Source organism: Poecilia reticulata, chromosome 16 (genome assembly GCF_904066995.2).
Source record: "Poecilia reticulata chromosome 16, P_reticulata-male-v2, whole genome shotgun sequence".
NCBI classification, from domain to species: domain Eukaryota; kingdom Metazoa; phylum Chordata; class Actinopteri; order Cyprinodontiformes; family Poeciliidae; genus Poecilia; species Poecilia reticulata.
This window is the reverse complement of record NC_088845.1, coordinates 6,826,587-6,852,648: the sequence shown is the minus strand read 5'-3', so window position 1 is coordinate 6,852,648 and position 26,062 is coordinate 6,826,587. Positions and strand designations below refer to the sequence as shown.

Here is a 26,062-nt window from a genome sequence, read left to right as displayed (position 1 = left end):
TTACAAATTATTAAGGATTTTTTATAAGAAATTATATATTATTGCGTTTCAGGAAACAAAAATTTTTCTTTTCTATTTAAAAAAAATGAATTGAATTGTTTACTTTAATCTTTTAATGTATTTCTAATATTGCATTAAAAAAAGACTGACGCTTAAATAAAAAACAGAATGTGCCAATTATTTTATCCAATTGTCATATTAATCAATTACTAAGACAATCAGTAGTTGCAGACCTTAAATACATGTGTGACCTCTAATCTCTTACCCAGTCTGGTCGTTCTAGGTCTCCCAGAGGCTCATGGGGAGGGACGCTGTAGTCTCGCACCCCTGTGGTGAACTCCACAGGACCCGTCCCAGGCAGGGGAAGCCTCAGCAATGGATAGCTGGCAGAACGACAACAGAGAATCTACCTGAGTCCGGATGTGTTTTCACAATATATGTCAAATATTTTATTAGAATAATACAATCAATGAACCGGTTCACTGTAAGAGGCCACAAAGAAAGTCACAAAGAACCGACAGTCATGAAGAATCTGGGTGTTTCCTTGTTTGTGGCTGATAAACATCCTCAGTAAAGATGAAACCGGCACCTCTGGCTTTTCCTGCTAGTCCCAGTTCATAAAGAGGGAACTGTTTCATTTTTCTCCTACAACTAGGTTGGTCCATCTCAATCAAGAGTCAACACCATTTACATGCCTGGGCCTGTGTGGGAGGCAACATTGTCCTGCTTGTGCTTACATCAATAAAACAGGAAAAATGCTGCCAGTACTGAGCTGTGGATGATGAAAGGAGATGTGTGTGAGATTCAGATTTGAGACAAGTAGAAAAACTCAGAGGGGGGGACTTCATAATTCATTTTAATTATTGTTGTTGTTTATTTTGGATATTTAAAGTGTTTTGCAGTTCCAGTGTTAGATGTTCTTTAGAAAATTTTTTTTTTACCTTTGAGAGTGTATACTTGCATTAAAATGTCATTATCATTATTAGAATAGTTGAAAGTGGTCTCAAAATGACATTATCATCATTTACCACAATAATATCTCGGAGAATTTATCATTCAGACTTTTTTTTTATCATGACAGGCTTAGTGACATCATCGCCAGTCTTTAATTTCTCTCAGTCCTAACATGACTCAAAGTGGCGTTCTCAAGTTAAAAATAAAACTGAGGGCTTTCTGCCTGAATCAATTAGTCTTTCTTGCAGAGTTAGTTTATGTGCACTAACTGGGCGCTGCTGAAACGAGACAGAGAGATCTCAGTTTGCTGATTCACTCGTTTTGATTAATACTGAGGATCCATGCATTCCCTGAAAGTGCATGATGTGCTCTTGTCCAAATATTTTTTACTCCTTTAAAAGTATTTGTTCTCCCTCTTTCATCCCCCTTCCTCCATTAAGCTTTCCATGGCCTCCTCCGGTGCTTCTAGGTCACTGTACCAACACAAAAGCTTCTTTTGTGTTTGGCCAAACCCCCTCCTGTCAGGCAGATGGAGAGACAGGCATCCCATTCTCGCAGGGCCACTTTCTCACAGCCCCAGCATTGCCTTTAACAGCCCCGTCGATGAGCCTTTTCCTCCCTCGCTTTCCCCTCGGGTGGCAGCCAGCACCCTGCCGCAGCGTGCTGCAGGGCGAACACGCAGCAGGTGCATGAGTGTGTTTTAGATTGACGCGACTGTTTTACAATCCCTGCACTGATGGGGCCCAAGCAAGTCTCTGACCTATGTCCTCTCCTTGGGCCACTTATTTAGCAAGAGCAGACACTGTATGTGCACGTGTTAAGTGAGCGGTGGTGCTGCCAGTGGGGGAGCTGGTATGTGTGTACAGATGGCCTTGAACTCAGCCAAATCTTCTCTTTATTCTGTGCAGTTCAGTGAGTCCACACTGTATGACAACTTTGCTCACCTTTCATGTGTTATTGGAGGCCGCATGTCAAAAACGAGTCTCCAAAATATTTATCACAAAAGTCAGAGCAAAGTCCAAGTTCTGCGAGAACGGAGCAAGTCTGAACCTAAAGTTTTCAAACAGCCGTAGATGAAAAGGTGTTGATAACGTCTAAAAGAGCCGCACTTGAAAACAAGGGAGACATCATCGTAAGATGAAAGAGACCATCCTTCAGCATGGAATATAAATAAACACTCTGTAAACTATTTGTCCAAAACAAGCATTGCTTAAAACAAGAATCATTAACAAAGTTTCTGGAGGTTTTACCAACTCAAATTTAAGACTTTTTAAGATCATAATGAGTGGAATTTAAGACCTATATCTCTACAGAAATCTTAAAACTCTTCCAGCCAATTGGCGATAAATTTGCACATACCCATGATGGTCATAAAAAAGCTAGCTAGCTAGCTAGCAAGAGTATGTTAGCAGTAAATTAATTAGCCTCGAGTCACAAAACACAATGAGGACGTCTGAGTGTGTCTTTAACTCTAGTCTGACAAAAAATCCTGTAAGATAAACACATACATAGAAATAGGAGATTAAATAGTTCCATCAAGACAAAATTTAAGACTTGTCATTGACATATTACAGGACAACTTATGGATTTCAGCTATTTTAAGGCCTTAATTTTAGATAAATGAATTTAAGACTTTCAGGATACACAGACATCCTGCTCTTTTAATATGAAAATAAACAAACACACTTTAAACTACAATATTTTCCAGAGTGTAAGTCACTTTTTTCCCCATTTATGATCCTGCAATTTATTATAAATGTGATTTATAATCACATTTTTCTCCCTCTTCATAACGTATTTTTTAGTCCAGAGTACTTGTCCAATAATGAATTGCCTAAAACAAAAATTATGAATCAGCAAAAACATAAATAAAAAAAGTTCTGATCTATAAAAAGCACAGAGAAAAGTTTAACTCATGTTTGTTAAACGTGAAAAGCAGAAAGCATACAGCGCCTCTTAAGACTATTTCACACTTTGACAGGTACAACCACATTGGTGAGAATATTTCTCACCAATGTGATAGACCAACATATAGCAGAATGGAAGAATGTGAGAAATAAAAAAAATTGACTGTTTTAACATTTTCTTTCAAATAAAAATCCCGAAGCTCCTGCAGTGAATTTCAATGAAGTCAATTGCTCTTAAATGTTGTCATCTCTGCCGCAGCATCAAGTCTTTTGCAGCACCTAACAAGCTTTTCTTCTTGTATTATGACTCATCCGTCCCCAGGATGCTTGTGAAAAAAAATAAATAAATCACTCCCACAGCATAATGCTCCCACCACCGTGTGTCATGAAGTGAGTCATGAGCTTATCAGTGTCTTAAAGGGGTTAAATACAAATGCACACCACAATGTTAGCATTTCATTTGTGAATAAAAATTGAAAACCATGCAGAATTTCTCCTCCATTTCGCAATTAAAACACCATTTGTGTTAATGATGTATATAAAATCTCAAAGTGCATTGAAGTTTGGGGTTAAAATAACTCCAGGGGCATGAATACTTCTACAAATCCGAATGAGTATGATGTATAAAATAAATGAGAACAGAAGCATAAGTGCCTCATCGCGGGGAACCTACCAGCAGGTGAGGATGCTGGCGGAGGTGAAAAGGATGATGGGTACTGGGTAGGAGGCACACAGCAGCCCGTGGCGGTAAAAGGCCGCCGAGATCTTCTCTCTCAGCTGCTCGCGCAGCGTCATCCTCGTGCTTGTGGTCAACTCCCGGCCATTGGGAAGCACAGGGCGGCCGAGGACGGTGCGCCGCGGAGCATCCAGACACCTGAGTCCAAATATGTGAAAAGTTCAGCAGGTTTACATTACAACATATCTTGTTTGTCTCACCAACAACCTAAAATCAAGGCAATCTCTTAGAATGCAGGAGGAAAAATATATAAAGTACATTTCGGGTTTGTCAAGATTTTGTTGCGAAACTCCAGAAGAAGCGATATGCATGATTCATGTCGGTTCTTATAAGGGAAATTCCTATACTACATTTACAGAAAAAGACACTGTGACGTCTTCAACACCAAACCAACTTTACACTCCCACTCCATTAGCAAACATGGTGGCGACTGAAAAAATGATCTGTTTTCCTTTCCAGCTCCAACTGTGGTCACATGCTAGACAGCGTTAAACACACAACTCTTTCAGAAGCCAAAAAGGTGTGGGCACATTCCCCACTGGAGAAAACATCCAACTCCAACCATCCACACCTGGAGGAAAACAACACTTACAAGCCCATTTTCTTGGAAGACATTCTGGGTGTGTTTCCATGTTAGCAGGAAGGAAAAAAGGGGAGTACACACTTAACTGCTGTGTGTTCTCCCAAACAGCTCAGACATTACCAAAACATTCAGGACAATTAATGAATAAGTCTGATTATTTTAGGGCTGACAACTTTAACCGGGTTAATCATGATGAATCAATTATTAAGACAATATTTAACCAATTTAGTAATTGATTAATCATTAACTGGAGTATAAAGACTCAAAAAAGCCATTTGGAGAAAGAGCATATTCAGAGCAGTAATTAGGGCAAAAATATATTAATTTTCAATTAAGATTAAAAAAAATACTTTTGTCTCTAAATAATTTCTTTTTTTGCACCTTTTGCTATCCAATTATTCATCTGTTAAATAAAAAAATAATCAGAAGTCAGCCGTACACTGTATTGATGTAAGGCAAAAAAAAAAGGGCTGAGCTTTTCACACGCTGATGTTTGAAGTATTTTTTAGCTGCAGATGCATCTTTTGCTACAAATGATCAAAAGGACTGTCGTGTTATTGCATTTTAGGAAATAAATTGTTTATTTTCTTATACAGGAAAAGGAATCAAATAATTGTTTAGTTTGCAACTTTTAATGTATTTATATTGTATAAAAAACACTAACAGAGTTAGACAAAAATGTGCAGAACGTGCCAAATATTCTAAAAATAATAAATCAATTAAAAATAACTGTTAGCTGTAGCCTGAGTTTATTTTTTTTATTTATTAAAAAAACACTGCACTGAATATTTAATATATTCTTAATTTTTTTCTTTTTGTAATTACCATTTAAAAAAACCAATGTTTCAAACTAATAATATAAAAGTTCAGAGGCATAAATTCAGTAAGAATGGTAACAATTTACTAAAAAAGCATAGCAAATTGTTACATATTTAATTAGAAATGGCACAAATATTAAAATAATAAACTCCAACTCTGAGCTCCAGAGATAAAAACAGTTTTATTCTCACTTGAGAGCAGCCTGAACAGTGACAGGTGAACGCTGTGGGAAATCTTTGCCTTCTGCGTGTTTGACCTGAAACATCTTCCCTCCTGTACCAACTCAATCTCAGCTCCTGTCTGTTCCCTCAGCAAACAGGTGGTTTGTCGTCTCGCTTCATATCAGAGTTTAAGTTTCCCAGGCAAACACAAGCAGAGCTGCAACGGAAATCTCAACAGCATAGGCATTGATTTTTTTTTCTCTCTCACTAACCCTCTCTCTTACCTCCATACAACACCAGCCACTGTGTCAAACACAAAAGCTTCACGCCGCAGTGACAGTACCTGCTGATGGGAGAGCGGTTTATCTGTCGGGGTCCCACCTGTTTACGGCCCTTGAAAGCGGCAGCGCTGGGATTTTTTAGGCTAATCTGTGTGTTGTGGTTGACATAGCGCTGCCTTCTCGAGTCAAGCAAAGTTTGTGACGGCTTGGCTCTTCCCCCCGGGAGCGACGGAAACATTCCCTGGGAGGAATTCTCCCCAGGAGCCTCTTGATCTGCTGTTATAAATACTCCAAACAGTAAACACAGCAACGGCAAGCTTACACAATGGCTTCTGCAAAACCAAAAGACAGGAGTTTGAAGTAAAGCCTTCACAGACTGTTACCAGAGAAGTGTCAGAGTCCCACTCATTTCTTCTTGCTAGGCATTCACTCCATCTTTCAACTGTCAGTTCAGCTCGCCGAGGACTGCAGGGTTACGTTGTTGCAGCAGCAAGGCCTGATTCGGCAAAAGGGATCAGCAGCATCTCCGTCAGTGAACTAATCCGGGATTGAGCTGATCGGAAACTCGGCGAGCCGGGTGCAGGCCCGGCTGTGGCCACCTCCCATTGCACTCACTCCTACTTGGGTCGCAGCTCTCAGGCCAAGAATTCCAAGACATTGCGGCCCTAAAAGCATGGCAAGGCTGAAGGAGTCTTTACAAACACCAGCGCAACAAAGAAAGTGGCCACTGGACAACGGCCAACAGCAAAGTGTTGGTAGGCAGCAGCCCCACAATGGAGGGTTTGTGTTCTCTTCAGCCGTTCTGGCAGGTGATAATCAGAAAGACTTTGGAAAACTTTAAAGCAAAAAGTCTGCAAATTTCAAAAGAAATCCTTTAGACAGAAACTTTTTACCATGTCTCTGTCCAACAAAGTTTTTATCTACATTAATAAAGTTCATTTTGGCTCTGAATGACCTCCATTAGGTGGAGAGTTGGTGAGCTTTACAACAACACATCAGCAAAGAGAACTCAACCAAAGGGAAATCTTAAAATAAAACAGTTGGGCAGAAAGTTAAAATTCTTACCTCTTTTCAACCCTTCCAAAAAAGCCCAATTTGAAAGCCGCCCCAGGTTTCATTGATTGCAGCGGCATGTCGAAGCACCGTTAAGCATCGTGCATGACGTGCATCGAACGGCCAAAAACAATAACCACCGACATCCCAGAAAGCTTCAGGCTGCATCCATTCTCCCAGGCATAACTGCATCAAAATTCAGTGACATAGTTGCATAATGCCGAAGCATGCGCCGCTGATAAGCGGAGACCATCAGTCCTGTTGTAAACCGCAGAGACAAGCTCCCTGTGAATGAGCTGCAACACAGCAGTTTACGAGCAGAAGAGGGAAAGTTTCTGTCAATCAGTAACAAGGTCCTAATAACTAATGATGTGAGACAGGCGGACTTTTCCTGTATTGGTCGCATCGTTTTAGACTAAATGCTTAAGAGAAGCAGGAAAAAGACCCAACTAATTATGTCGTATTAATTATTCCTGGAGAACAACATGCAGAAACTTTCAAACTATGTATTATCCACTCACTGTAAATGGAACCTAACATATTTCAAAGTTGTTAAAATTATTTAGGAGTTTTCCCAAGAGAGAAAACACATGAATAGATGGAGGGGAGCTGATGCAACCTTGTTGCAACATCATCTGCAAGTTATAACAAGGACATTACAGACATGCCCAGGGAGCTGCTTGTGTTTGATGCAACAGATCAGCACCACATTGAAAATATGATCCACTTCAAAAACCTAAATTTGGCACATGTATATGAAATAAACCAATGAATAAGACAAGTTACAGAGGTTTTGAACTACCATTGCCTTATGTGTTTACTTCAGGCAAATCAACAGCTCACCTGAAACCCATCACTAAGAATAAACTGATGCACTTTGCATTTGACACTTCCCTAACTAGCAGCACGATCCTATTAGTTTATCATCTGCTTCAAATTAGCAAACAACTAATACATCATGTAATTAGCACCATGCATGCATGTTTTAGACTTGAAACAATATTTAGCATCTGTAAATTCAATCAATATACAAAAACCTTGCTATACAATACGTACTTACACATCATAATCTTAAATCACAAGTACACAAGTAAAAAAAAAACGTGTTTGTCACAACTAACAGTGCCTTAAAATGTTGATTTAATATGTTTAACCCTTTTAGAATCTATACATAGTTTGTTTTGGCACCATGCTAAAGGCTAGCACAACAATCAGACATATAGGGACGTTAGCTTCTCCGTGAAGTTAATTCCCAACTAATATAAGACTAATTTAATTCTTATATCAAGAACCAAACCGGGGAAACAAGTCACATAATCTAGTACCCAGAGAGATAGTTAGAAAACTTATTCAAAAGTATTACTATAACTATTTTTTGCGGGCGGACGAAGAATGCAATGTTAGCTTTGCTAAAACGCCAACCTGAGTACAGTCGCTTCTTTAAACGGTATATTTCTGGACTAGAGTATAGTACAAATCATCAAGAATAGGGATTAATTACTACTAAAAGCTTTTTTATTTATAGAAATTAAGTATAGCAGCAGCTTCCATGCTTTCCACTGGGCTAGCATGGCTAATGCTACTATGTTAGCTTTACTGTTAAAACACTCACCTAAACTAGCTCCAGTATTCCCTCCAAACGACTCGGTCGCTGTGGTCCTGCTCGGTGAACTAATGACCAGATGCAGTATTATAATCTTGAAATGTATGAAACTCCTCACAGGCTCCTCTAATGTGATGGCGACACACAGCAACAACGCGTAAAAACTACCGATAGGTTGTCAAATCCCAGCAAGACCTCTCCACTTCGACCTCTCACCTCTCAGTACCAAAAACAATACAAAAGCGACCCCAAGTGGATAAAGACCGGCATTGCAAGTTTTTACACAAATTTACAGCTCTGCAAGAATCACCTGGATTTTTTTTATTCGCGCAAAATACTAAGCAAACATCTAGAGGTGTCGCACATTTCTTTATTGTTGTCACCTGACAGTTTTTCAGAGGAAATATTCTTTACTTGTGATGAACTACTGTTGTGGGCACAGATGAAAAACAGCTGACAAATTCCAGACAAATAATTTTACTTTTTACAAAAACATTAGGTCAAGCAATAAATGATCAATCTTATCCTTTTAATTGATTTTTTTTATTACAAAATTGAATTCTTGCACAAACAAAATTAATTTCAAAACGCTTCTCCTCACTACCTGATGTTTACTAAATTGTTCAGCTGAAATATGATGCACTTTTATCATTCTGTTTCAGGTTTTTGCTGATGGTTTTTTCTTCTTCTTAAAAATTCTACTTTAATATTACATAGAAAAACATGACATGGATGGACATCAAATTTTTGTGAATGCATGGTTGTCAAATATGTGGCAGCAAGTCAGGAATACTGAAGAACCAACACATGCAGAGGAAATATGTGATCTTCTAAACCGCAATGCAAACCATCATGCCACCAATTCAAAATAATACCATAATGCTTTGGGATTAACCTCACTGCTATAAAAATACTGACTGATTACTTCTGAGTTATGCGTTTCCTTTCAAAAAGTCAAGACAGAGGACATAACAAGAAAAGATATTGGGGTATAAATTAGTGAAAAAAATTATAGAGAGCAGCTGATAAATTCTACTTTAAAAGACAAAGAAGTTTGTGGTTTGAAAGAAAAGTATTAAGAAGTAATGAGACCGTTTCTGAACTTCAAGAAAGGTGGATGTTTGCAAACCCTATCAACATAAAAATTGAATTTATCCTACGAATTAAACATTGCCATGAATATAAATAGGTAATAAATCCAATAAATAGTCACCTGGAATCAGGAAATAAGCTGAATATCACAGATCACATCCTCCAGACAAGGACCATGATTATGGATCACAGATCAGGCAAATTTAGAATATGAACATCAGTCAAATCTATAATATCTCCTGATTTTGAAACATCCATGTGAGAAAAACAAAATGTGGAGTTAAAGAACAGCACTGGACGTCCCACGGGCAAAAAAGGAAGCTCCTTTATCATGAACTTTGTATTGAAAGAGGTTTTTCTGCATGTGTGGTGCATCGCCTTGTCTCCTCTTCCAACAAACTTCCATCTGGAAAACAAGGAGAACTCAGTTTGTTATACGGCTCAGTCAGAAATATCTGACATTAAACTATTTATGTATGTGTAACAATGCTGGAACCAAAGGGTTCTTGAGGTAAATGTTCAGGTTCTGATAAGATATGTCACCTTTTCTTTAGTTCTAACTGACTGGCGACATGTTCAGACTTCTTGAAATTATACATACAAAGGCCAAATATTGCTTTAATGAAGATATTTCTAAAGAGATCAGGCTTTAAGCACAGATCATTCAAAAACAGAGAGGCATGTAGAAGTGGGGAATAATTTGTTATTTCCCCATTCAGTTCTTAATAGTGCCATGGATTTTCATCATTTTAATGGGGTTTTATAAGAAGAAATGTCAATTAACAGTAAAAATCACAATAAGACATTTATGTTAATTAATATATGTATCTGTATTTTTTTTATTTCTAAGACAGACTTAGAAAAAGCACTATTCAGCCAACATGAAAGAATTGAAAACTCTCCTCAGTCACACACCTGGCCATGTATGTCCTTGCAGTAGCCCGTGGGGAGACCCTGTACATGAAGATTAAGATTACACTGGTGGGTCAGACCCTTCAGTAGAACCTCGGATCCTTCATCTCCATCATCATCATCATCCTCTTCTCCGTTACAGCGAACCAGCATCACCATGTTCCCCTGTAGTCACAGAGCCACAATAAGTCATCCATTGAAGCTACCTCTATCACAAACATATCAAAGTAGTGACAGCAGACAAAATTATTCTTTTTAATATGAGGTCACACCTGCATTTGGGAGCAAACTAAAGCTCTGCAGTAATGGCTGAAGTCCAAAACGGCTCCAACGTCGACGCCCAGACTCAGCAGTACGCTGAGGTCGTCCACCAGCAGGACACTCGGCCCCCACTGCTCTGCTCCTTCCTCCTCCATGCTGCCTGAGCCGATCACGCTGGAGCAAACAAACTCATACAGACTCCTCAGGCCGACAGGGGGGTCCCTAAAGTCAAAAAGTGGTGAATTAAGAATTAAAGGTAATGATGACTGCATACAAGAACATAATTAGTATAGCAAAACTGTTGCGCCAATAACTGCATATTCTTCTTTTCTTATTCTATACAAAGTCCTCATGGTTCAGTGCCTCTGTATTTTGCTCTCTTTACTAGACAAAACTACATTATCTGTCTGTTTGTTTTCATAAAATAATTGCTGGCCCAAAGTTGTGTGCTCATAATGCGCCCAATCGGTTGACGCAGTCGGTTTGTCTTGCTCACATTGACACTTTGCTCCAAACTGACTTAGGAAAATTGACTGGATTTGATTTTATTGTATTTATAATCAGAACTGGTCTAGCTATATGATTGGATTTTATAAGAAAGAGCTATTTGTCTGTACCTGAGAAAGTTCATAGCTTCGCTTTCCACATTGTTTTCCTTTGGAAGCAGAACAGACAGGCACTCCTTCAATCCCTCAAAGAAAACCAGCTGGCCTTTCTCCATTGCCTGCGTTAAACTGACACCCTGTGGGTAAAAATTCATACAAAATAAGGAATAAACAAACAAACAGCCATTCCTGTCATTTTCTAAATGTGCAATTTTAGCTCCTGCCCAGAATAAAACATAAAAGAGAGACAAGCACTCACCAGTCTTTGACTCACTGCACTGTAGTGGCAAAATGACTGCGCCAAGCCCAGAAAACACACTTTGCATCGCGCTAAATCAGAAAACAGACATTTTATTAAAATAACATTTAAATTAAAACACCTTTTTTTTTTTTAATATTGGTGGATTTTATAACTCACCTCGTAGGTAGAAAGAAAGGAAGTGATGAATAAGAAAAGATGCGTCACTCTGTCTGTCAGAGACTAGGATAAATTCCCCCTGTCGTACAGAAGTGTGACTACATTAAGACAGGATGCAAGTGTAAACACAACAGCAATATTTTCCCTGGCGTCTGGGCATATAGCTATACCAAGTATTTATAAAATGCCACTCATTACTAATATAACTAAAATATTAACATTAAGGTTAAATCCAAGGCAAAAGGATTAGTTCTTACCCGTGTGAAAGAGTCAGGAGATGTGTTGAGGATGCTGTTGAGTTCTGTAAACATTGCTAACTCCCTCAGCTAAACTAAATATACAACACGCAACACAAATTAAGAGGTTTGAACGACTATGTCAAACTTTTATAGTATAATGATTTGCTTAAGAGACGGAAATAAATATCAGTCTTTATTCATTGGTTAAAAACACGCTTTCGTGTAAGTATTTGAAAGCTTATCTTGTCACACTAAGAGAAATAACGTCGGAGAGCGTGTGAGTCAAAGATGTGTTTATTACTAACAGGACTGCTCACTCCTGACATTTCTTTAATCACCAAATCAGGAGTTTGAAAAGTGTAGTCTTGAAAAGCCGTGAAAGCAGTTATAAATTCAACAAATTTAGTCAATAAATACATTTAATTCAAACGTATGTGATTCTTTCTTTCTATATTACAAATACAGATTTTCTATAATACCTTGGCGAGAACTGAGAGTGCCCCAAGACAGATTTGTACTAAATCAACCAACAACATTCATTGACAATACCACTTTTTTCTTTATAATTCTTTATTTATCATGTTATATAATATATTGAACTTTTATTGCGTTTTGTGTGGAAAAGTTGTCTTTACTAACATTTGATTTTAGAAAATTAAGAGCAATCCTGGCCCACTGACAGAGCGGTTTACAAAGTTCTATTTTCATAGACGATCTTTGGAGACGTATTGCAGCTTCTTTGTTTTCCCTCTCTAGTGCAGTTTTTGGACAGCGTCACCTAGCGATTCTAATAGGTAACAGCAAAAGGCAAAGCAATGTGTTCAATCAGCAGATGGCAGTGTGTAGCTTTGAAGTAGCGGAAGAGAAAATGTAATTATATGAAATTAGACTATGGACATTTCCAATGAATCACCACTGAGTCACATTATGATCATGATTATCACAACTTGTTAATTTATCTTTTTATGTTCATGTTTTTAACATAGTGGCATCTTAAAGATAAAAATATGAACACTATTATTTTATGACAGTTCTCTGATGCTCCATGTTAGAAAATTGCTTGAAAATAAAATAAAATGAAATAATAAAATAAAAAAAATTATACTGTTGGTTTCAAGTGTAAAAGCCTTGTAGATAAGGGAGAAAACTGATTTCTTCTATGAAGAAAGGTTTGAAGACCTTGAACTGATTGTTCACAATAATCCTGTAGTGGTGCAACTAAAATAAAATCAGAATCTCACAAAAGTATTTTCATTTTATGTTCATTTATTCATAAAACAGAAGTAAGAAAACAACAGTTGTCTTGCATCTTTGGAGGAACGTGTATAAAACAACAATTTGCACTCTTAAGAATAGTTCATTTAAAAGAAAACAGACATTCATATAGAAAGAGTCAGATGAGCTGCACTTGATGGCGCATCAGTCTGCGTGTTTGCAATGTGCTGTAGCTTGAGCTGTCTGTGGTGCCAGTAATTTACCAGAATCCTGTTTTGGTCCTGTTCAAGGGTATCGGCAAACGTCCTGATTTTATGGCTAGCTCTAAGCTGTCCAGAATCATTGCAGCTTCTTTTCTTCTTTATGTTAAAGTCCAACACCAAACACAGTCAGAAAACATTTTACTAACCAGCCACGTTGGGGAGGTAGAGCTAGTCCATTTGTCAGAGTTTGTAGGGGTATATAGTCAAAGGTTTAGTCTGCTGAAGCTCTTTGAACACAGAGGCTGGCAGTGAGCGAGTACTTACTGGGCTGCAAACAGAACAACGAGGAGAAGGTGGGTACAAGTCATCTTCCCACCTTATAACTCTGGCCCTTGTTCTGCTGGGTCCATTTGCAGTCTTAGTGCTTGGCCCGTTTAGAACGCGGGGTTTGGCTTTTGGCACCCTGTAGAGGTAGACATCGTATTTTGCCAAAGGTCTTCCTGAAGATTTGAACTCAGTCTTCTTGCTGAGGTGGAGCTCCAAGTCGATGGTTACCTTGCAGTGCAGGAGGAGAATGGTTCAGTAAAGTAACACATTTACACAAATGCATGTGACTGATGAACAAACACAGCCTCCACATTTTCTGGTACCTGTGACAAAGACGTATCAAAAGCCTTAAAATAAACAAAGTTTTTATTGCAGAAGCACAAACTCAGTTTGATAAATTCATAAAAATTTGACCGTTAAGACCAGAAAACCCAGGTGCCACAGTTATTGGTGCCTTTGCCAATTCCTATAAATGAAATGTTACCAAAATATTACGTTATTAGAAAAGTAGCACACATTTTCATATACTTGAATAGCATTTTAGAGAACAGATCATCTGATTAGTACCAAAACAAAAAAAATTGCATAATGTGGTCTAAATTCAAGCATTTAAGGTATTAACATTTACAATTTTCAGACATGTAACCACAAATATAGTGCTTGATTGTCTGTTTACATGTTTCAGTAAGTTTAATTTGGTTGCAACGTAGGTCCAAAACGCGCAAAAAAACTGTACAAAGACACTTTAGGCTTAGAAATACAGCCAAAGATGGAATAATATTAATAATAAAATCCTTATCTAAAAATATCAGGACAGAATGTGGTCATCAGGAGCTTTATCGTCTTAATCAGAGCGCCAATAATCTCTGCTGAAGTGCTCAGTATGGCGTCACTTTCAGCTTTTTGAAGCCATTGCCATTACTGCCCTACTACTAAACCAGTTACTTGCACACATGTAATACAGGAGGTTGGGAGAACTGGGGCTACTCTGCCCTGAACTGGTAACGTATTGCCAAATTTCCATCAGAATGGAAGCCAGAGGCTCCTGTTCTGATCAGCAGCATTCCTCAGAGCCTCATTAGTAAACTAGACGGTGCCAGACTGATTCATTTAGAATCACGTGGGAGTGAAGGTGGGGGTAGTTCCAGAAAAGAAAAATCCTCTCCAGCTGCCCCCCTCACTGCTTTATCTGGTTCCTTTTGGTTTCAATTTATGCCTTTTCTCCCCAAATCTGCAAAACACACCACACACACACACACAGACCTGTTCCACCATAACTGTGGTTATTCAAAAACACACATCAATTTCACTCTGTACATTTTGGGTTAATTCCCACACGTGTATATTTTGCGTGCATGAATAAGTGTGTCTTTGAGTGAGTGTGCCTCCTGCGTGGACTACTATGTGCATTAGCCAATCACGACAGCCACTTTGGCATCCTTACGGCATCATTCCACCACACCGTCAGCCAATCACTGGCTGCTGCTGAATCCCAGGTCCCATCTGGCTCGACTCAGAGAAAAATGTAATCTTCACACGCCTTCAACATGTCTGTTTCTTTTCCTGTTTCCCTCTTGCATGCTGTGGTCCAACACTGCATCTTTTGTTTTTTAAAAATGGTGTTGCAATGGATAGGCATGGAAAAAAAAACTCAAGTGAATGACACTTGAGGTCAATGCGACAATTTAAGAGTCAACTGAGGAAATAAAAAAAGAATTACTGAAATAACAGGATACATCTGTTCAAAACACCTGAGAAATGGGCATTTACATTTTTATTTAAGTGCTGAAAATACTGTCCCTTTGACATTTTGTTCTTTAATCCCTCCTGAAAAGATTTGATCAGGGCTTGTAGTTTCTCACATTTACAAGAGCATAACTGACCCAAAATGGATATCAGAACCAAGACAAAAATCAGGACATTCTGAACATGTTAGCACAGTTTTGCACATTTTAAGATGTGAAAATATTTACTGTTCAAAAACTACAAAAGGTATAAAGAAAAAGTGATGTTAAATTTTCTGCTACAAAAGGAAAAGTCTTCCAGAAATAATTATTCTAAAAAAATTGTTAATTCAGATTCTGTGTAAACAAAAAACAGACTTAGCTCTTGATTTTCTTGTTATGTGGAGGAAACCAGTTCACTTTATATGAAATGTGGGGATGAAAATTCTGAGTTTTCTAGCCTTTAATGTCATTACATTGATTTAAAAAAAAAAAAAAAAAGCATTTGGTTTGCGTCAGATAACATTTCTCATAGAGACTAAAAACTAAAATGTAACCCGAGTCATGATGAGGGCAGTCGTATGTGATAAGCCGGATTAAGGCTGTCTGTGGAGATCGCATGATGCCATGTTGAGCCTGAAGTGGAGTTGAGAGTGATTTTAATTCTCTGATAGCCTCCAGTATATTACTAGATGACACTAAAGCTCTGTGAGACTTTTAATCTGCTTGGTCGGTCTGTTTGTAATTGAGTGGCTGTGTGTGTCTGAAGGCACAGAACCAGAGAGGTTGTAGAGTTTGGATTTAAAATTACAGCTTCACACTGTGTTTCCATGGTGATGATGCACAATGTCTAAAAATGCATACAAGTACCTACCGACATCTGAAAAGTGAAAGAGAAAACGAGGAGAGGGATGAAGAGTGTGAAAACTTTGGAAGTTTTATGTCAACTCAAATTTGGTTTATTATTCAAATTGATCCAAAGGTTTTCAGCTGAGGAAACCCGGCAGGTTTCATTGAGTCATTGACTTTCAGCATTCACTCCTCCTGGACGAGGGCATTGCAGCAGCGGACAGTCGCTTGCATTGTGTTGTTGACTTTGCAGTAATCCCTCATACGGATCATGAATTTAGAAACAGCAGAGAAGAAAGCTGCCCCTTTAACAGGAAGAAACTTTGCTCAGAGTGAGCAGCCATCTACCACAACTGACAGGGCGTTTGAAAATATACACCAAAAATCCCAAGTACTGTTACAAGAGCACTTTATCGGACTTCAGTTGGTTCATCTAGGGGAGAAACAAGTTAAGCAGATGAGCTCTAAGTTAGTTTTTAAGTTTATAGGATGAAGTTACTCCTGAAGCCACTTTTTTGTTATCTTGGTTGAAGCCTGGTAAAAGCCAGGCCCTTATTCTACGCTTTGCTTCGTACAGAGGGTTTGAACCCTTGTCTTCTGACAAACAATTGTTTGCTGGAGGTTAGGGTTAGGGTTAAAAGTTTTTAACTCTGTTGAAGTTATAAACTTTTACCTAATCATCAACATTTGTGCATGATGTATGCAATGTGTCTGTTACCGGAAGTTGCATGTGCTGTAAGCAACCATCTTGATTGTGGATTTTGATTCATCTTCGTGTTGGAGAATGAATCACTGCTTTTGACTACTACTATAGAGCACTCTACCGTAGGTTTCCTTTAAGAGTCTCTACATAGTTGGCATATGTTACCATCTATGCAGACCAGCTGCAAAAAAAACATCCCCACAACCTGATCCTCCCACGACTATGTGTAACAGTGTTTAACAAAGTTTGGTGTGGATTCTCCATTAGACCAGGACATTTTATTTATTCTGCTGAAGCTCTCTAAGGGTTTGGCTAAAGTCTAGTGGGATGTTATGTGATGTAGCTCTTGTTGTGAGAAGTGACTTCCATATGGTCATACTAAAATAAAGACCTAATTAATGAAATTGATTAGCAATGATTGATGGTTGTCCTATTTCCACAAGGGGACACCGGAGTTCTGCCTATAAATGAACATTATATTCTTGATCACCTCTATAACTCACTTCTGTCCCGACTTGTTGGTTTGTTTGTTTCGTTAATTCTTAATTTGTGATAAGATGTTTTGTAACACTTTTATAATATTCTAGATGAAAACTAAAAGACTAAAGGCACATAGGGATTCAGTCTTTCTGTGATGCTTTCAGAGACGACAGTGCCGCCCCCACGCTGCCTCACTTCTCTCTGTTGGTAATATAATGCCCACTTGTTGCCATGGTGTTCTGCAGTACGTCTAGCGTCACTCATTTCAATTCAGTCAACTCTCTTTTAGTGTTGTTCTGTGTATATTTCAACATGTGCAGTCATGTCCCAGCTTCACAAATGTGTATTTTTGTGTGGATGTTTGAGTAACAGGCTGCAAGGAATAAAGAGGATGATAATCGCTGCTGTTGCTGTTTTTGAAACCAGTGTACGGCTGTTTGCTGTTCTTTATTCATAAAAAGGTCTTTTATTTTACCTTTTGGAGACTGAAATGCTCTCTGAACCCCCTGTCTATTTATCTGAAGAAAAGGAAGGGCACCCGGACCTTCCCCCACCCTTCATCCATTACTCCTCCACCCTGGGAAGAATCCGCCACAATGCTGTTGTTCAAGCCATTACTTTCACGCAGAACCAAAGGAGAAACCCAACAAAAGGCTTCAGGCACTGCGGATTCAGCTGAGACACATTCATTACTGTTTATCAGCTCTGGAAGAATGTGCATGTATTTGTGGGAACCTATTTGTGATGTAAGGAGCATTTTTAAAGAGAGAAGGATTGTCTTTGAAGTTGAAACATAAAATTGAAACTTAGCCTCAGGAACTTAGAGCAATGAAGGCAATTCAGACTAAAATAGCTCTGACTCAAAATTACTTGGTGAGTCTGGTGATCATGGTGCTAAAACAATATACCTTAAAAAATCAGGACAGTTCTTGACGGCTGATCTCAGTTGGTCTTGGATTTGAGACTTGAATGAACTCAGCCAGGATGTAGACTGAATTTGATTGTTTTTAATCGATATTTAAGGCTTGGTTTATATTTTTCTTTTATGTATTTTATTCCAAATCATGTTCAGACAACCATACAAGTAGAGCTAGACTCAAATCAAGTTGAAGATGCATATTATGATTGATCAGTAAAAGATTAGATCAAAAATACAAGATTTACAAAATGAGACATAGGGAGAATTTTTATTTGATATTTCACAATTAATTATTTCTTATCTAAACTTGATCAGTCATATTTTTCACGTGAAATGACTGGAATTGGTTCTCAAGTTTGTAACTCACGTCTATAAAAACTGCAATACCCCTTATAGTAACTTTACAAGATTCCAAAACTGAGTCAGTCATAAATGTATTTTTCATCTAATTCTGTTTATACACCAAATGTGCACCTGAAATAGCTTTTATTTGCAAGCACAAGTGTGTCAGCCAGCGTGTATCCAGCTGGAAACAGCAAAAGCATCTCCAGAGGCATGAAACATGCAGAAGCAGCAGACTGGTTCCTGGTGTTTCTTGTCATGATTTATGAGCAGTGAGAAGAATTTCTTGAAGAGTAAAGACTTTGGCAATGGTAGATCTCACAGTCACATCATCAGCTAACTGACCTTTTATTTTCATATATTTCTGAGGGACTATCAGCACAGAGTTTGCATTAATATTGACAAGATATCAAAACTTTCTTAGGCTCAATTTGAATAGGCTTTTAAAACTTTCTGCTGTCTGAGTCTAAAATAATTCATCTTTTAGAGGACAGTTTTATGGCCCCACTGCTCCAATTTTATTGGAATTGCTGGTCCATTTTGAAGTATTAAAAAACATTATCCCTATGAATGGATCTTAAGATCCTTACCTCACACAACGCATCTTCATTTTTACCCTCTCCATGTGAGATATGTGTCTTTACAGTGCATAATAAGCAAACTATAATACTAGAGCCCCGAACTGGAGTCACATTTCAACCCCGGTTGTTTGGAACAGTTCAAGTTCTCCATATTACCAAATTCTGCAACTTTGACCAAGATAACCTTTGTGAATGAACAAATGAACAAATTGACCAAGATAACCTTTGTGAATGAACAAATGAACAAATTGGTAAGGTAAATATATCTTATTTTAAAAAAGGGTTTGATTTTGTTTTTTTATTTCCATCTCTAATAATGTTTATAAAGGTTACATTAAAAATCTGAAGCATGTGCCAATATTTTTATCTGATTAATCATCTAAATATTCAACATAATTATCAATAATAAAATAATTATGACTGTGGTAAAATATAGCCTAGAAATAAACAGGAATATTTCACTTGTGTTGAAGTCTGGATAAAAACACAATTAACCGTATCTTTGGTAATTAAATGTTTAACTCTGGCTGTTTTTGTGTAGACACTAAAGGACACGTAAGACAAGGACTTAAAAAGCTGTGTTCAAAGCCATGCAGAAAGCGCTGGATTTAAAGGGAAGGAGAAAAGGGGAGGCGATACGGAGGAAAACACAGGATTCAGAGAGGTCATGTTAAAAAGGTTTATTTCAACAACTGTCTGAGTTTCATTTGTTTATTCTCTGTTTGAAGTCCCAAAAAAGTACAAAAAAAAAACCAAGTACATCAAAGGATTAGAAATCACATCAATGAAAACCAAGACACATTGTGTTGTTTCTTTTAAATCAATCCGAGCAATACTTTTTTTTTTTTCAATATTTATACATACTCACTGGATTAGTCAGACAAACATCAAAACCTCTCAGTAGTTAATGTTTTTTTTTTTTTTTTTTTACAACAACTTTTTCTGTACGGTTTAAACTTCTGTATGATTTCTTTCTTTTTACAAAATACACCAATGCAGGCAGGGAAAAGGGAAGGTGTGTGTGTGACAGTGTTCACATGAAAGCGTGTTTATGTCTCTGAGATTTTCACAGTATGTGTATGCTTCTAATGTCTGTGTGCGCATGTGTGCAGGTATGATACAGAGGAGAAAGTGAAAGCAACAAGAAGGGGAGGGGCTGCGAAACAGGGGCTTGACTGAATGTGGAGGATAGAGGGGGGGCTGGAAGGGGCTTTGGGATGGGGGCATTTTTTTAGCTGGGGCAGTGACGGCGGCAGAGTTGGTGTGTGTGTGTTTTTTTTATTATTATTTGCAGCGACTGAAGGCTGCTCGTGGCAGTGGTGCCGTGTCGGAGACAGTTGTAGACTGAGTTGGTTGGCTGGTGTGTTGGCTGGCTGGTTGGTTGGTTGGTTGACCAGTTAGGCTCGTTCGGCAGCGGGCGACCAGAGAGCAGGGGAGGGAGGTGGTCTGCATCTTCCCGTTGCCGACACACCGTGTCGCTTTCTGTGTTTTGTTGTCAGGTTGCTGGGGGCTGTTTTGCGTTTTGTTTTGATTCACATCATGTTGTTCTGCAGTGAGTTTACCTCCGAGGAGTTCTCCTCGCCCAGGACCTTGTGGTTCTCGTGTTTGGGGGTCAGAGAGTTGTGGATGTTGAGGGAGTCGTCCTCCTTGGGCGGAGCCTTCACCGGGTCCTCCAGCTTGTTCTGGGAATGAGGATCATCCTACACAAGAATGGGTAGTAGTGGAGGAATGGGGGGGAAAAGCACAGTTAGGATGGCTTAAACTGAATAAGCATTCATATTCAGCTGCAACTCTGACCCTGGTGATTTGTAGTAACTTTTTTCTTTTGGAGATTTTACACCTTATATAAGGTTGCAGTTCTTGAGAACAGCTTCTTGCTCTATTCAGAACTAACTCATTAAACCAAATTAACTTTAAACTTAGAGAGCTCAAGTTGGAAAGAAACATTAAATAACAGATAAGAAAATGTAAAATCTGAAACGCAAAATAAGAAAGAATGTGCTGAAAACAAACTTAAATGTAACTTATTCGACCTTAAAGATATTCTAAAGTACCCAAGCATTTGGGAAACAAGTTTAAGCTAAGTCTTATTTTTAAGACTTAGGTGCTTCTATTATTAACTATTTAGATTTTTAGTTGTTCAAAACAGCTGTCCTAATTACTTAAAATTAAGATTTAAAAACAGATAAGGATGCATAGACCAGAAAATGCCACTTACAACATGGCATCAAAATTAATGTACAATCTGTGGCGTCAACTCTTTCATATGAATAAATGGCATTTTTAAAAAGCATCTATGTATTTTTATAAAAATAAATGTGGTCTGCAATGTTAATGCTATAAATAACACTCTATCCATTAATGACACTACACAATTTAATAAAGAATTGAGCATTTAAGGTTTAATCAAATTAAGATGCAACTGGAAACCTATTAATTGCATGATCAATAGTACTTCTATTTAACTTCTTGATTTAAGTCAAAGTCAAATTAATTTATATTTAAAACAACAGCTGCTGACCAAAGTTCACTTTATCACTTCATTACCAAATCTGCACACATTTGTTTCACTGACATTTTTGAAGATTTGAGCATTTTCTTATGGCATTTTATTATGTTTGGAGAAGTCATTCTTTAATGAATTACTGAATCCATTCTCATCAACAGAGGCTAAAGAGAAATCTGAACAAAACCTTTCGCTTTGGTGATGCACAGCCTACAATTTGTTAATATATTAAACCTACAAAAAAACATCTTTTAAGTTGCAGATATGGAGCAATTGACCAAATGAACCCAAACAAACAAACAAACACAAAAAAAAAACAGATGTCAGAAATAATTTACAATAGCAGAAAATGTATTGGTCTGAATGATCAACTGCTTAAAAATCACCATGCTTGGCTGGCATGTTGTCTATCGGCGGAGAGACTCTGTGGTGAGCTGCATGAGCGACAGCAATCCCAGCTCCCGTTACCCCCCACCAGGCAACCCAGGAAGTACATGCACATCCACATGCAAGAAAAAAACAATGCACCTCCCATAAACAGTGAAGATCGCTCATGCAGAACACCTTCAGTCTCTGCTGTCCTTTTATCATTTCAAAAATAAAAACAAACAGTCTGCCAAGCTTATTTTCAATGTGCACCACCATCATACATACCCAAGCAGTGGCTGGAGGAGGAAAAAACAAACATTGTGCCTTAGCTGTTTCAGTTTAAGTCATCTGCATTTAATTAAGGTCAGAGGGGAAAAATTGATAATAGAGTCCATTGGAGCTCTGTTTTCCATCCTCTTAGCCCCATTAATTTTGCATGGCTTTATCGACTTGGCTGCACCGAGGCTTCCCAGGGCGTCAGTCTGCACCTCTTTGTCACAATGGGAACCACGCTGAAGAAAACCCGCCCACTCATATACACACACGCACACACGCAAACATACACACAAGCAGAGTATGGCCAGATATAGATGCTCTCTTGTTCACACACGCATTAAAGTCCAGACCCGGAGGCCTGTGCCACTTGCAAACACTCCCTAATTGAATGTTTGCATTTGAACTCAATGGTACTTTCAGAGAGGAAGAGCAGTGAGAGGATTTACCCGATGGCTGTTGGCCTAGATAGTAACTTCAGGCAGGACGTGTGGGTATGTCACTTCCATGGTTACGGGATAGGGGCCCTCTGTCCTCCCGTCAGCATGAAACTGGAAAATGTTTGTGTTTGTTGGATTTCATTGTTGTTGTGCATGGGTGGAGGGGTGCGGGCAGTGGGTGGGGGCACAGAGTCACGAGGACTTTTGTGTGGGAATAAACTTTTGGGGGGAGTGGGAACAGATATAAACAGGGTTCTGATGATGAAGATGATGATGGAGGCACATGGACGGTTCTTGATGTCCTTCTGTTAGCTAGGATGGTATTCTGTTCACCGTACAATGCATCATAAGCAAGAGGAGAGAGATTTCAGGTTGATTTATGATGGCAATCATTATTTGGTTGAGTTGGTATGAGTTTGGACTCCTTACTCATGTAAGTTTATTTAACTGTTGCTTTTTCTGGGGTGTTAATGGAATATTTAAAGACATTTGTACTGATTAACGGCCACCAGGTTGTGAATTTAACAGATGCTACAAAATGAAAGATGTTTGTTTCCTCAGATGACATATACAGAAAGTTATCAAAAGGCTTTTTACAAAATCGATCTAATTGAAATCCCAGAATCCCTAGCACAGTTTCCAAATAATCATCTTACAATATTACGGACTGTCCGAATTTATCCAACGATATAACAAGTAGAATCTTGATCAGAGACCAATCCCAATGTTCCAAATGTTTGACATCTAAAAGAGCAATGCTTAATTACTTCAAATTTTAAAAATTTCAGTTTGTTGTGACCCCAGTTTGCTGTGAGTTGTGAAAGTCCAGAAGCAGTTGGAAGCTAAAATCACAATATAGTTTCTCTTGATATGTGATTTGATCAATAACTGTCCTGAGTTTAGTTTTTGTTTTTGTTGTTGTGATTTTTTGTGAGACAAAATAATCCATAACCCAACGGCTGGGTGGTTTTCCTGGACATGGCAACCAAGCGAAAATTGGTAGAAAAATAAAATAATATATGAAAGATGTAATTTGTTTTGTTGTGACTTTATTTTTATAGTAACACTGTACACTGTTGAAAAATTTGGAAATAAATGGAATGGATTTCCATTAGGATGTTACTTGGTATTTCTGATTAAAGAAAATATATAAAACATGCATCATTCTTATTTGCTTGCAATTCTACAACAAAGAAAGCGATCAAGTTCATGTTCAATTTAATCATTTTTTTTAGCTTCAAATTTAGCTTCAAACTGGTCCATATTTGAGTAGAAAATAAAAAGTAATTCATGATATATCTGCTTTCAGTTGATATTTGACTCAATTTAAACCCATAGAAACATGATTTTAATGATTAAGCATCAATTGCTTACTGGATTAATTTAGTTAATATTACTTTTGCTAAAACTCTGTACATTTATTCCCTGCAATCATCATTTCCAGTTGCTGCACTATGAAAACTAACCTTGTTTTTCTGGTACGGTTTATTTTTGCTTTGCCATCACAGAAGGATCTGCACCAATAACTGGTTATCTTTTCAAAGCAAACAAAAAGCTTATGGTGTAACTTATTGTATGTGGTCTCCAGTTGGTCATTTGGTACCAGAACCGGTACTAAACACCTTTGTCAGTGTTTTTAACTTATGAGTCACACTGTGATTGATGGAAAATATATTGTTCCAGATTTACAATGTGAAAACCTCCTGACATTAATAAATATTTTAAAACATAGTCCTCTGTTTAAGACTGTGTTGGCTAAGTCTGGATGAAGATTTTGTGTGGTTGTCACTAATGCGATCAACCCATGTATGTGTATTAAAATTCGCTGTAGTAATGTTTCTTGTTTGCATTTAAAGACTAAATGTTTGCCTCTCTCTGGATGCACCAGATCTGTCTTTCTTTATTAAAGGATTTGTGATTGTTTAAATGGCACAATATGATCCAGGACTGATTATTGTTTGTAGCTTTACATGGACTCCAGTCTTTGAGAGTAACAAAGTAGTTCAGAATGATTTAAATCGCTTAATTCTGCTGAAAACCTCAGGTCAGCTCAGTCGTGATAAGTCAACGAGAGCCAATACAGTCGATGGAAACCCTCTTAAAAATTACTGCCGACTCTGCCTGGGAAATGTATTTCCTGTGCTGAATTTATTTACTGTTGACAGAAAACAATTCCCCTCCACCGTTTGCTGCAGGGGGAAGGATACGGCTGCACTCGGCTGAATTACTTTGAGGGGAAGATTGGGGACAAGTGGGTTCAATCCACCACCATGAATGAAACACAAAGCTTTCAATTACAGCAGAGAAATAACTGTCTCAGAAAACAAGGACCTTGCATTCACCTTCTCAGTAAACAGGTTTTTTTGTAACAGGCTTCTTTCTTCCAATCAAGGTTGAGTGTTTTTTTGTGTTTGGATTGGACCGGTGATGGGGTCAAAGGTTTCTTTGCCAATATTTAAGCCTGAGTTAAAGTTAAATGGCATCTACAGTATCTATCTATCTGTCTGTCTATTTATCTTGTAATAACTGCAACAGATTATGGTGATAAAACGGTTGCACACACACTTGAAACCTAAAACTACATTCAGCAGGTATTTATTGTGTATCAAAATCAAAATAACATGTTACAAATAACATTACTAAAAAAGCAGAGTACTTCTATGCTTTTTGCAGTAGGACTAATGGTTGCTGTTCTGTTTTACATACTCTTCTCAGTTCAAGAATTTCAACTTTTAGTCTAAAACTCTTTTGTTTGTCTGTATTTGTCCAGATGGACTGAGGTTTGGACTAATCAGTTGAGAGGGGTGACTGACAGGGCCACAGTAACAATGAGAGAGCTGTTTGGGAGGGTGACAGAGGTTCGGGACTGTCTGAAATTTGGTCTTACCTCGCAGTCGGACTCCTCTTTGGTCTTACACTCCCAGGTGTATCTGCTCATGGTTTTCTGAGGGGAGGGGGACGGGGCAAATGGTTATATTCCTCAAAAACAACCATACAAGCCATCCTCAGAAGAAAGACAGGAGGTAGGGGGAGAACGGAGAAAGACAGAGTTTGAAGGGGACAGAAAGAAGGAGGAAAAAGAGTCAGAGACCCAACGGATCAGAGACAATTAAAAGAGATTAAGAAGGAGACAGGAAGGGACAGAGATAAGTTTGAGCGTTGGGGACAGAGACCAACAGCAGGAGTAACTCGACTTCCTGTCCGATGTCAGCTGATATCCCCAGCTGGATTCAGACTCGTTCCAGCACAGACTCTGCGGTGCTGCTTGGCTGTTAGTATGAACTAACGCAGCACCCACAGGTTTGGTCATTTACGATGAGGTTCTAGACCATAGACGCACAGACATGGAGTTGTTAGCTTTTGGTGAATTTGATCTTAGGGAGTATTTATGGTTTAATTGTGAAATGATGTGTTTTGAGCTCATTTGTGGCTTAAAACTGTGTTGAATAGTAGTTGGGGATACTTAATTTGTTGTAGAGCTGGAGAGAATTTACTCCCCCTAGAATA

At 38.2% G+C, this 26,062-nt stretch overlaps 3 protein-coding genes across 18 annotated transcripts in view; all 3 read right to left on the bottom strand.

Annotated features, from left to right (window-relative positions):
- scap (SREBF chaperone) overlaps positions 1-8,321 on the bottom strand; it is a 29,357-nt gene extending 21,036 nt beyond the window's left edge. The window contains exons 1-4 of one of the 6 annotated variants that reach the window (XM_017309704.2): positions 5,825-6,036; positions 5,504-5,717; positions 3,535-3,735; positions 266-383 (exon numbers count right to left, since the gene is read on the bottom strand). In XM_017309704.2, the coding sequence (XP_017165193.1) occupies positions 266-383; positions 3,535-3,735; positions 5,504-5,679 (495 nt within the window). In that variant the 5' untranslated portion in view covers positions 5,680-5,717; positions 5,825-6,036. Of the gene's footprint in view, positions 1-265; positions 384-3,534; positions 3,736-5,444; positions 5,466-5,503; positions 6,037-6,506; positions 6,704-8,106 lie in introns of those variants that run through there. The other 5 variants (XM_008430899.3, XM_008430898.3, XM_008430897.3 and 2 more) reach the window with 5 other exon arrangements.
- Positions 8,322-8,447: 126 nt separating this feature from the next.
- elp6 (elongator acetyltransferase complex subunit 6) lies at positions 8,448-11,924 on the bottom strand. The gene is made up of 7 exons (XM_008430902.2): positions 11,643-11,924; positions 11,386-11,464; positions 11,227-11,297; positions 10,980-11,104; positions 10,374-10,584; positions 10,105-10,266; positions 8,448-9,595 (listed from the first exon to the last, which is right to left on the bottom strand). Exons 1-7 carry the CDS (start codon positions 11,694-11,696, stop codon positions 9,470-9,472), a joined length of 828 nt encoding a protein of 275 aa, XP_008429124.2. The 5' UTR covers positions 11,697-11,924; the 3' UTR covers positions 8,448-9,469.
- Positions 11,925-19,632: 7,708 nt separating this feature from the next.
- cspg5a (chondroitin sulfate proteoglycan 5a) overlaps positions 19,633-26,062 on the bottom strand; it is a 65,342-nt gene continuing 58,912 nt past the window's right edge. For 5 of the 11 annotated variants that reach the window (XM_008430903.3, XM_017309528.2, XM_081616799.1 and 2 more), the window contains one exon: positions 19,633-20,667. In XM_008430903.3, coding sequence (XP_008429125.2) covers positions 20,500-20,667 — 168 coding nt within the window. In that variant the 3' untranslated portion in view covers positions 19,633-20,499. Of the gene's footprint in view, positions 20,668-22,564; positions 22,667-25,442; positions 25,500-26,062 lie in introns of all 11 variants that reach the window. The other 6 variants (XM_017309523.2, XM_017309526.2, XM_017309524.2 and 3 more) reach the window with 2 other exon arrangements.

Coding starts and splice junctions, on each gene's coding strand:
- elp6 (XM_008430902.2), bottom strand. CDS start 11,696: ATGTTTACAGAACTCAACAGCATCCTCAACACATCTCCTGACTCTTTC. Junction 11,298..11,385: donor CCTTTCTTTCTACCTACGAG/GTGAGTTATAAA, acceptor TTTCTGATTTAG/CGCGATGCAAAGTGTGTTTT. Junction 11,105..11,226: donor GTGCAGTGAGTCAAAGACTG/GTGAGTGCTTGT, acceptor TTTTACCCACAG/GGTGTCAGTTTAACGCAGGC.